Raw genomic sequence first — 12576 nt, forward strand, 5'->3', positions numbered from 1 at the left:
CACACTCGATGCCACCTACAACAGCGTTCAGAATCGATCACACAGAGACCATCCTACCCGCCGACAGAGCTTGGTAGTACGCCAGCCAGAGGCACACATGGAGGAATACACCCAAGCCATGATCAACAGAGTACAAAATTTACCCGACAGGAAGAACTTGATAAATTACCATATAAAGCACAATAAAATGGTTCCAGACCAGATATAGTAAAGCAGCTATACAAAAGAAAAACTACCTCTACGCAACCACTAATTCACAAAGACATAAAATTATGCAGAGAAACATAACAAATATTATACCGACATACATACCTGTAACTAGTATACACAAACCCATGTATATACGAAATCGAATGTCAGGATTGCAACAAATTTTACATGGACAGAGAGCACAACTTCAGTATATCAAGAGCATACGAAAATTTGCGAAGACATAGCGTCTACACTCTTCACCCACTTAAAGAACGCTAACATCAATATAATCTAAAATATCTACAAACTAAAGTTAATGAGATACAGAGCTTCCTGGTATATCAAAATGCGCAGTTTTTGAATCCTTTAACTGCATGACTGTGTGTTACTTCTCCAGCTAGTATTACAGGAGATTCACCTTGACAATTGAATCGCACTTTGTGACTAATGCAAACAAAAAGACAATTTCCTAATTCTAGTTAAATGCCGGCATCTAAATGTAGTAACTTAGAAATTATTTTTCGTACTCGTAATACTGCTGTGTGTGTCCGTCTGTGTGATAGTATACTGTAATTAGTAAAGTCTTTCGTTCTGCCAGGTAATACGTATGTGGACAATAACGGACCTTATGTATTCTGGTAGCTAATACTGTGTGCTATGCTATGATACTTCACAAGGTCTTGTGTGGCAGTGTGTTAATTTTCATATAATTATTGCATTTATTTCAGTCGCTTTCTTCATAACTAGGTTCTAAGAGATCAAATACTGGCTAAATGAAGAAATGTATGCCAAGGGGCAGAATCTTCATGTAATACTTGTATTTGCTGTTGGCCAATTTCAGTCTCATCGTCATTATCAAGCATTTGCATCTAAGTCAACATTAGCACTCCGTCTTCAGGCCACGAGTGGCCACCGGGATCATCCGACCGCCGTGTCATCCTCCGAGGGGGATGCCGATAGGAGGGGCGTGGTCAGCACACCACTCTCCCGGTCGTTATGATGGTATTCTTGACCGAAGCCGCTTCTATTCGGTCGAGTAGCTCCTCAATTGGCATCAAGGGGCTGAGAGCACCCCGAAAAATGGCAAGAGCGCATGGCAGCTCGATGGTCACCCATCCAAGTGCCAGCCACGCCCAACAGCGCTTAACTTCGGTGATCTCACGGGAACCGGTGTATCCACTGCGGCAAGGCCGTTGCCGCATCTAAGTCAACATACAGCTTCTTTTGTAAAACACACATGAAGGCAGAAAATAAAACATGGTGAAGAATGTCGACGTATGTTACAGCCAACGTTGTCGGACCTATTTATTATGGGGACATGATCAATGTCAATGAGTATGAATTAACACTGATTATGACTGCGTTATAAAGGGTCTCGACTGCGATGGCTGGAGCTCATAAATAGCTTGACATACTGGCTTCTGACGGCATTCTTGCTGTCAAAGTCCACGGACTGTCCTCGACAAAATTCTTTTTTTCAACAGTTACTGTTCCAGCTGTGTTATATCAAGTGTGTAATGGGTTACAAAGGACAAGCGAAGTACAGTGAAGCGTCTTAACTGAAGTTTCTTACTGCAGAAGGACTAAACCTAGGTTGAAAATTGGACGTACGAGAAGACAGTCACGTTGGAAAAAGTTGAAGAAATCCACGAATCACTTTACAGTAGTCTATAATGAGAGACCACAACAGAGAATTAAAAGCTATATATAAGTAAGATACCGAGGCAATTTAAAAAATGATGTGTTTTCAAACAGTCGCTTTCTAATAACATGGTGATGCTGGTTGTAGTCTTGTTTGTTGTTGTATTTTGCTTAATTCTGTTGCTACACATTTCATAGAGAATGGACGGTGGCAGTGAACAGATGAAAAGCAGAGGTGGAAAGAAAGGAGACCACACTTCTACAGCATTTATTAAATTATTTCAGTTGGTTGGTAACCGTAACCTACTTGGTGTGCATCGCTTGCTAAATATTTCATAACCTCACAGGACAAAAAATTAGTCACGGCTAACGAAATCATTACAAGCATCATTTAATACTTTGTAGTTCCGCCCCAGGACTTGATAACTGCCTGGGTTCGGATAGGTCCACAATGTTTTGCAGGTGTGCTGCATCCAGGTTACGGCACTCGCTTAGAATTTGATCGCGTAATTCCTCCAAACTGCGGGAATGCTGATGTCCGCGTTTTAGCTGGTGTTTCAATATGTCCCACTTATTTTCCGTGGTGTCCAAGCCAGATTATTTTTCCGCACAACCGAGATGTAATAGGGTGGGGGAGTGTTCACAATATAAAGCACATGTTGTTACAGCCTGACGAACTTTGGTGTTGATGTCTTTATGCACCGATGTGAGCACTGGGATGTCGTGTTTCGTGGCTCCGTGTGTAGACACGATGAACGGTCCTCTGCGAAGCAGCAACAAATCCGACAGCTTCACACAACGTACGTGCATGGGCACGGCCAAGCAGACAAGCCCCTTTTGCCACTCTATCAGGTCCTTACATTTATGCATGTTTACATACAGCGCCCCCCCCCCCCCCCCCCCCCCCGTCGCTACTGCCTTGTACTCGTGTAGAGGCAGTGCGCGTGCGGTTTTAGCGCGTGACCCGACCGCTGCGCCACGTGTGAAGGCTTAACGCATAATCTGTGTGTGCGCACCGGAACGACTAATTTTTTGTCCAGGGAGCTTACCATTTCAGAGTCCCTTCTCTCATGTTCATGTTTACGTTAAATGAGGCTTCATTTTTTATGGTTCCAGCAATATCCATGGGGATTCCGTAACCTGCTGAACTGGATCGTTAACGAATACCCAGGTTATCCAATCTTTGTGACAGAAAACGGCCTGGGAAATAATGGTGGTCTCAATGACACCGACAGAATCAATTACTTTACGGTAAGTTCCTTAATTTCTGTCACAGTTAACATTAGCAGTTTACCTCCGTAAAATGAACCTTTTAAACATGTTGGATGTACATTACAGTCTTACTTGACGGCTCTTCTACAAGCTGTTCACATAGACGGCGTTCCAGTAATCGGCTACACTGCATGGAGTCTTATGGACAACCTGGAATGGAACGAGGGATTCACGTGAGTGCTTATGCATTCTTTTTTTCCCTTTGCATTTGCTCATAATGGAAATTGGGAGAAAGCAGTAGCGTTTTTGCCATCTTAAGAATCTCTTCTTCGGCAATAGGCAATGACTGAGTTACCATAGGCACTGCCGAAACTGTTGTCCTAGGTCTTCTGCAGAACTTTCTCTCTGGTCAGCGGTACATACTTCTGAGTGTGAATGATAATAACCAAAAACGATCATGTGATTGACACTTTCTCCACAGTATATAATTCTTCTGGTCACATGGTTCGTGAACAACAGGAGTACTACCATAATACCTATAACTTCGACAGTAAATATCAGTCAGGATCCTAAAAAATTACAATAAATTTTTGCATTTATCAAACTGACAGACAACTTCAAACAAGCCACGAAAAACATTAAATATTCTTCTTCACACTGTGATTTAGCAAAATGTTTGATATTGCTGAGTTCCACATATTATTTATGGAAACATAGTAGTTACAGTTCTTACACAGTTCACTTATAAACTCTACAAATGCCTGAGAGAGAACGTCGAGTCTTTTGTTGTTTCAGAAAAATACTCATAAACATGATTGCTCTAAGGGCTGGCCCAGGGCACGTTCATGAGTTCTCTCTTTTGTTTTTGTCTATTAGATTAGATTAGATTAGTTTTTCGTTCCATAGATCCGTGCTGAGGAGATCCTCGTGGATGTGGAACATGTCATTTTTTTAAGCTGAAATAACAATACTAATAGTATCAATATACACAATACATCATTTGTTTCTATTAAAAAATTCGTCAATGGAGTAGAAGGAGTTGGCCACTAGTAAGTCTTTCAGGCTCCTTTTAAACTGATCTTTATTTGTAACAAAATTTTTTTATGTTCGCTGGAAAATTATTGAAGATGAGTGTTCCTGAGTAGTGGACCCCTTTTTTAACTAAAGTAGGTGCTTTTAAGTCCTTGTGCTGATCATTTTTGTTCCTGGTAATGTATGTGTGGTGTCACCGCCAGACACCACACTTGCTAGGTGGTAGCCTTTAAATCGGCCGCGGTCCAGTAGTATACGTCGGACCCGCGTGTCGCCACTATCAGTGATTGCAGACCGAGCGCCGCCACACGGCAGGTCTAGAGAGACTTCCCAGCACTCGCCCCAGTTGTACAGCCGACTTTGCTATCGATGGTTCACTGACAAATTACGCTCTCATTTGCCGAGACGATAGTTAGCATAGCCTTCAGCTACGTCATTTGCTACGACCTAGCAAGGCGCCATTATCATTTGCTATTTATCTTGTGATGCATGTACCGTCAGACCGATGTTCACCAATTATGGATTAAAGTTAAGTATTCCCGCAGCTACGTACGTTCTTTGCTACTATAACTTCCCTTGCTCCTATACTGAGAGGCAGTAGTTAGTATACCCAGTTCTTTGAAGAGGTTTCTACAGGACGTCCGTGAATTTACTCCACAAATAATACGTATTACACGCTTTTGGACTCTGAAAACTTTTGTTTGACTTGAAGAGTTACCCCAAAATATTATACCATATGACATTATGGAATGAAAGTAGGCAAAGTATCGAAGCTTTTTCATTTTTATGTCGCCTATGTCTGCTAACACTCGAACTGCAAATACAGATTTGTTAAGGCGTTTGTGCAGTTCTGTGGTGTGCTCCTCCCAAGTGAATTTATTATCGAGTTGTAATCCCAGGAATTTAAGACTGTCACCCTCTTCTATCTGCTCTTCTATCAATCTCATGTGTTATCTTACGTGTTTGATTTCTTGTAAAAATGATTTGTACATTGAACTGTATCTGAATTCCTGCCGTAAGAAGATCGCTTATTCTCCACCGTTAATGAATTATCTGCGATAAACATCAAGAGAGTCAAACCCCGGATTTCAAAGTACCCCTAAAACTCATGGGAGATGCTTACACATAAACGAATGTTGAACATTGAATGTTTTCACTAAGCTGTTCCATCCATACTCCTTGATAATAAGAAATAATAATATTAAAGAGGGCTTTGAATAGTCAAGAATGGACTGCCACAACATGCAAGATGTTCCTCTATTGCCCACATACAATTAAACAATTTTATAAAACATTTCCGTATTCAGTAACACTAAACCAGTCTAATTATTAGTCCTGCTACGTTTCTGTACCTCTGATGTACAGAATGATTATAATAACACTTCCAAAACTCTGTAGAAATAACGCCACTGGTCAGAATAACGTCAAAATGCAACTGAATATTATCGGAGAAGGGGAAAAAGTATGACACAAGAAAAAAATAGTGTGGAAATTGATCAATAGATGGCGCTTTCTGTGTCACAATACGTAAATTAAAGCACCTGTCATGCGCACGACCCATTGAAGTTGGTATAAACAGGCTGGGTTCATGGCTGTTCCTCCTTTCGTGTCTACGACGTTCGCCATGACTGTCTCAATGCAGTATCGCGATCTGCTTGTAAAGCTGTATTACAAGAATGATGACTGTGCACAGGTGGCCCTGCAGAAGTTCCGGACACCGAAGGGTTTGAAAAAAGCCGTTGGTACAATGACTGCCGTGGGTCTGGAGAAAATGATTGGGAAATTCGAAATGACGGGTTCTTTTGGTGTGCTACATGGTAGAGAGAGGAAGCGAACAGATTCGACGTCAGTGGAAGCAGTGGCCACAGCAGTGCAGAAGGGGACGAGTGGCGGCGTGCAAACGTGTAGTGCACGGAGAATTGCCCGAACATTGGACATACCCATGAGCACGGTGTGTAAAATCCTACGAAACATCCTTCTTTGCTATCCATTCAAAATTACCTTTGTGCACGAGTTGCTTTCTGTTGACCTGCCAGCAAGAGAGACATTTGCTTTAGAATTTCTTGCTCGCATGGAAGTGGATAATGACTGACCGTGGAAGTTTTTGTGGCAGACGAAACCCACTTCAATCTGACAGGATATGTCAATACACAGAATTGTCGAGTATGGGCAACGGAAAATCTACACGCAAATCAACCAGTGCCACTTCATCCTGAAAAAGTCACTGTGTGGTGCGGATTTCGGGCATCATTTATCATAGGGCCATATTTTTTCGAAGAGACGGTTGCATCTGTTTCTGTTACCTATACCGTCACTGGTAAGGGCTAGGAGTGTCTTTTGCGCAACCACGTCATTCCAGCTCTCCAGCAGCGTGTATGGGATCATTTTTATACACCGGCCGGTGTGGCCGAGCGGTTCTAGGCGCTTCAGTCTGGAACCGAGCGACCGCTACGGTCGCAGGTTCGAATCCTGCCTCGGGCATGGATGTATGTGATGTCCTTAGTTAGGTTTAACTATTTCTAATTTCTAGGGGATTGATGACCTCAGATGTTAAGTCCCATAGTGCTCAGAGCCATTTGAACCATTTTTATGCAAGATGGCGCACCTTCACACATTGCAGATCCAGTTAAGCAGCTGCTGAAGCGCCGTTTCGGAAATTCTAGAATTATCAGCCGCCATTTCCCTACAGCCTGGCCGTCCCGGTCATCTGAACTTAATCCGTTTGAATTCTGGCTGTGGAGCTATCTGAAAGATGTTATGTTCAGTGTTCCGACTGCAAACATAGCTGCATTGAAGGCACGCATGACGCAACACATTCTGAACATGACCCGGGATACACTTCGATCAGTTGTGGAACATGCTGTTTCTCGATTTCGACTTGTTGCAGAGAACGGTGGACAGCATGTTGAACACGTTTTGCGCCAGTTTGCGGAAATTATTAATCGGATTGGATTTTGGCTGGTGATTTTTATGCGGGTTTTGTCCTCAGGACAATTAAAAACCGATTTTTCCCATCCGATGTATCACATGACCGTGCAGTTGTGGATGGGCTTACGTAACTAACAGTAGCACATCTGTACCCCGATGCACACTGGGTAGCACATGTTGTTTAACGTCAAACATACACCTTAGCATCGTTGTATGATTCATTTGTCATTTGTAGTCGACCACTATTAAATTATGATGCTTACAGCGCCATTTATTGGTACATTTTGTAAATATTTATTTTTCTTCAGCCATACGTTTTCCCCTTTCTCCAATAATATTCCGATGCAACTTGGCGTCATTCTGACCGGTGGTATTATTTTTCCAGCGGTTTGAAAGTTTAACTTTAATTATAATCACCCTGTGCTATAAATAGTTACACTACAAAGTCGAGTTAGTAATAAATGCTTGCATAAAATATCTCAGTAACTTTCTCTTGTAAGATCATCAATTTCTTTCGCATGTTCGGTTAGGGCAGAACTGAGTAGTTATTTCCCACACCCGCTGATTTCTTCAAATGCATCTTAATCCATGGTTCTCAATACGTATACCCTCTTATGACATATATATCGTCATTCAATAATTAGAACCCAAGACCTGGCATATACAGCACCTCATCTACACCTGTGCATACACGATATAATCAACAGCACCTCGACGCCTACTACTGGGCATTAATGTGGAGTGTGTCCACCCTGAGTCTTTATTTCGGTTTGAACTTGTAAGCTACCGCTTCTGTTTTGTTCTTTTCTGCTGAGGGGTAAGCCTGCGAGCCGAACGTATAAGTGAAAAGTTTTGCACAACGGATTTTATAACGCTAGTTTGTCGCCCTGACACTTATACGCTCTCCAGAAGGGTAAGCTTATCCTTTGCTCTATATGTGACGTTAACTAGTCGTATGCAAATCTGGTTAGTTTCTGACCATATCCTCAGTATATGCTAGAATGTTCAGACGTGCTGACCTACAAACACTGCCGCCACCAGGTGGCTACAAACATGAAATACACGAATAAGGAGATAATAAAATGACAAAGGAAAGTTCTAGTATGAAATGATACACTCAACAGTGTTAAATTCTTTACTCTTCTGCAATTTACTCTATAGAAGATTACACAGTACGAGCAACATTATAGTTCTGCCTATTCACATTTGGCAATCGCTCTGTCTGGCACTGCCCTGTGATATATTCGCGGTCGTTAATTCAAGCGCGGAATACTGACATCAGCTAGGGCAATTGCAATTATATTTAGAACTACACTCGCTTCTAGCAACGTGAAGCCTCAGCGTAGAACGAAAAAGAAGACACGTGATCAGCCATTTACTTTTCTTCCCTAACCGCCGTTGCAAATGTACGATCACTATTGTGTTCTGACGCCTATCGCTGCAAAGGTTCTCGCCTCAGCGAGGTAACATTAATTCTGCCTGACCAAAAGCTGCCGTAGGCACCTCCACGGCTGCCGTGGAACACCTGACGATCCTCAGGCTCTCGCTACAAGTACTCTGTCCTAGCAACGAGGTCGCACACCTCGCCAGGACCAACCTCTCTCCTCGACGCCCCAGGAACAAGTGCTTCTCAGTCGCTATGCTTTTTCGTAGCTCCTGTTCTTTTTTCTTCCCCCTTTTAATGTGGGTGGCCAATCATGTTGCTGGAAGGCGTTCGTTTCCGAGCGGCGACCAATCTCATTTTAGCAACCGACCGAAGCTTCTAGAAGCGTTCAGACTGTTCCAGAAGCTTCCACTCCAGCCGTTGGGAAACCCACCTACACGCCGCCACGCGTTTTGTGAGCGAGCCCCCGTGTCTTCTCCTTGTCCTCGGCCATGTGGCTCCCGCTAAGCCGCGGTCCACCCATCTGGGGCTTCCAGGAGCTTACGGGGCTGTTGTCTTCAGCTCTCAGGCCTGCCTGCCTACCTAGCTTGTGTCTTTCCCGTTCTCCTGCCAGCCTCCCGTCTCCGTCCGCTTTACTATCGCCCAACGTGCAGACATTCTGCTACAAATTAAGATCCCTAGCCGATGTCAGTATCGTTTATGGTTTCCTGTCTCGATGTTTATACCATTAAAGGTTCTTCTTTCCGGAGTGGTAGTTGTAATGTGGCTCAAAATGATGCCACCTTACAAACTCAGCGCAGGGACACATTCAACGAGATGTCTGATGTGTGTGGAGGGATGGCAGAGCATTCTCCTCTAGAGCCAAAACCAGAAAATGTATTCGTGTTGGATGCAAAGTCTGGAAGGAAGTCGACGTTCTAACGTATCCCAAAGGTGCTGAATTCGGTTCAAGTCGGGACTCTAAGCGGACCAGTATGTTTTAGGGATGTTACTGACATTAACTCAGTGACTTACAGATGCTGCTTTATGACAGGGTTGGTTATAGTGCTGATACAGCCATCGTCTCGGAATTTTTTCTACGGCATTTATCGTTTATTTAAGCGCAATAAGGGGACCACGCCTTGACCACGAAAGGCTCCCCCATACTGTAACACTACGTCCGCTCCCATTACCTGTTGGCACTATGTAAGATGGCGGGTATCGCTTTCCACGAATTCACCAAAAAAATCCTCCAACCGAGGGACACAGTTTACAGCGTGATTCTTCACTCCGAATCACTTGATTCGAGTCACGCACTGACCGGTCGCGTTACTCTGTATACCACTTCAGGCGTCTCATAACACTGACTACAGAGACACGTGGCATATGAGCAGTTGTTCAACCATTATAATCAACTTTCTTCAACTTTCTAAGCTCATTGTGCTAGTTGGACAGCTGGCAGCACATCTGTACTCACGAATGATTCTTCCAAGCTGATTTCATTCGATTTCTTTACAGCCACCCTGCGGAGTGGTTGTTCCTTCCACATTCCACTTCACTGTCGTATCACCAATAATCCAACTTCAGAAGGCTTGAAACGTCTCCAATGGATCTGTTACTCTGGTGACACCCAGTGACTAGTTTATATTCTGGGTCACTGAGGTGGTCTGACGGACCAGTTCGGCTGTAACTATTTCTCTACCAACAATGCAACACTTTCCGGCTCCTTATATGAGGGCGGCTCCCCCTCTTATGGCATCTAGCGGTCAATGTCATATTTCATAGGGTTGTCTGGATACTTGTGATAAGCTACTGTAACTATAAATCCTTTTGCATACTTATCTATTTCACGAACAGGCGCGTGGAAGGGACTACATAATAACTTGCGTCTGATACAAACACGCTTTGTTTTAGACGCAACCAGAGCTCTCTGCGTTATCATCAGTCTAATTTTGTTATCGCCATACCACAGATGAATTGTTGTTACCTGGAAACGAACAAGGACAAAGAACGTAATAGCAGCCGATTTTGGACGAATGCGTAAAAGCAGTATTACGAAATGCGAATAGAACACTTAAGTTTGCTGGAAGGATCTTATCAAAATCCAGTTCATCTATAAATGAATTCGTTAGTGAGAGCAGTTCTACATTTTGGAACCAGCGTTTTGAACTCGTTATCAAGCACGTAGGACGACAGACATCGAGCGACCTCAGAGACGCGCCTTTAGGATCGTAACAAGTCTGTACAGTTCATTTGAAAACGTGACAGAGATGCTCAGGGAACTTAAATGGTGACTTTGGAGAAAAGTCGACTTACTTCTGACGAAAACTTGTTGGGTAACTGTAAAGACCAGGTACTGCAAGAAGCCTGTGCGAGTATTATGCTGGCCGGCCGATGTGGCCGGGCGGTTCTAGGCGCTTCAGTCTGGAACCGCGTGACCGCTACGGTACCAGGTTCGAATCCTGCCTCGGGCATGGATGTGTGTGATGTTCTTAGGTTAGTTAGGTTTAAGTAGTTGTGAGTTCTAGGGGACTGATGACCACAGACGTTAAGTCCCATAGTTCTCAGAGCCATTTGAACCATTTAGTATTATGCTGCCAGTATGGTATATTTCACGTAGTAATGAGGAGAATTCGGTAAAGAGAGATAAAGAGGGGCGTAGGCAGACATGCTCCTCTCGCCCAATACACGAATGGAGTAGGAAAGAAAACCACTAATACTGATTCAAAGTACCCTCCACTCTGCAATGTGCCGCTGCTTGCGGAGTGTAGGCCTATGTATAATCATAGGTATAGAGAAACCAATATCGGGGTTACACTATCAAGATTCCCCTTACACCTACCATTTTCTGTTTCTTTTGTCCCCTGCCAAGGTTGCATTTCCATTCGTTGTTTCTTCAACTGCTGTTTCTCTGTTATTTCTCACTCTTCCTCCTTCTGGTTAACAAATTTGTGATAAGTGACATTTTGCAACATCAGGATTCATTTGTATGGATTACATTTTCCTTTCATTTTTTCGTTTATTTCAGCTGATTTTGCTCGTATTTCTGACGACGACACACTGGCTTTGTCGTCTTACGACATGTTTTAAACAGAACCGAAAATGGTCCTTGCTGACCGAAATCCATAGTGTAAGGAGAAAAAATGTCTGATCATAAACTGGAATGGACGAAACTAATTGTAGATGTCATGGGTCTCTGTTTTTATTTGTGACTATGTCGCAGTTTGTGCTTACTAACTTTATCTCTTTCCAGAGTGAAATACGGCCTGTATCAGGTGGATTTCGACAGCCCGAACAGAACGAGGACGCCGAAGGCTTCTGCAGGTGTCATATCGCAGATCTACGAGAACAGGGAGGTGCCTCAGGAGTACTTCCGCTACAGCCTTGTCTGAACTTTTTGCTACCACTTTACGTGACTGTCTGTAATGGTGAAATAAATGACTCTGGCTAACTCTGTTAATCATTTAAATACGTTCTTTGAATACTAATAAACATTAGCATATATCACAGACGATTTTTATTCAGATTTTCATGTTCCTTTGTAACGTTTGCATCATCCGTATTACAAATTATGACAAAAACATGTGATCTGATAACTCGTGAAGGTAGCTTGATACTTAAACAAGTGACCCTTCATACATAATTGAGAGGCTGTCAAGTTTTTATTCATCTACATCTACAACTACATCTTGCCGCGATCTCATGAAATTATTTTGTGACAGTGTATACCGTGAACATTACCAATGAGGTCGAACAACGTTGGGAGCCAAAAATGTTGTGAACTCGAGAAATTATTTTGTGACATCAGATACCATGAAAATTACTAATGAGGTGGCCTCATGCTGGTAGCCAAAAATGTACTGAACTCGAGAAATTAAATGAACTCAAGGGTACAAAATTAAGGGATTCATGCATGAATGTAAAAGATTGCTTATGTGATCAAAACGTGAAAGAAATGTACCAGATGATCAAAAAGTCAGTATAAATTTGTAAACTGAATAAATCATGGAATAATGTAGATAGAGAGGTACAAATTGACACACATGCTTGGAATGGCATGCGTTTTATTAGAACCAAAAAAATACAAAAGTTCAAAAAATGTCCGACAGATGGCGCTTCATCTGATCTGAATACCAATAATTAGCATAACAAAGTCAGACAAAGCAAAGATGATGTTCTTTACAGGAAATGCTCAATATGTCCACCAT

At 42.7% G+C, this 12576-nt stretch overlaps 1 protein-coding gene and 1 pseudogene across 1 annotated transcript in view; one reads left to right on the forward strand and one right to left on the reverse strand.

The window, feature by feature from the left end:
* LOC124622567 (myrosinase 1-like) overlaps nucleotides 1–11875 on the forward strand; it is a 52390-nt gene extending 40515 nt beyond the window's left edge. Inside the window, exons 9-11 of the mRNA XM_047148313.1 lie at nucleotides 2950–3084; nucleotides 3172–3278; nucleotides 11622–11875. Coding sequence (XP_047004269.1) covers nucleotides 2950–3084; nucleotides 3172–3278; nucleotides 11622–11760 — 381 coding nt within the window. The 3' untranslated portion in view covers nucleotides 11761–11875. The remainder of the gene's footprint in view (nucleotides 1–2949; nucleotides 3085–3171; nucleotides 3279–11621) is intronic.
* On the reverse strand, nucleotides 1274–1390 carry LOC124623438 (annotated as a pseudogene).
* Nucleotides 11876–12576: the final 701 nt, after the last annotated feature.

The sequence above is a fragment of the Schistocerca americana genome, chromosome 7, assembly GCF_021461395.2.
Source record: "Schistocerca americana isolate TAMUIC-IGC-003095 chromosome 7, iqSchAmer2.1, whole genome shotgun sequence".
NCBI classification, from domain to species: Eukaryota; Metazoa; Arthropoda; class Insecta; order Orthoptera; family Acrididae; genus Schistocerca; species Schistocerca americana.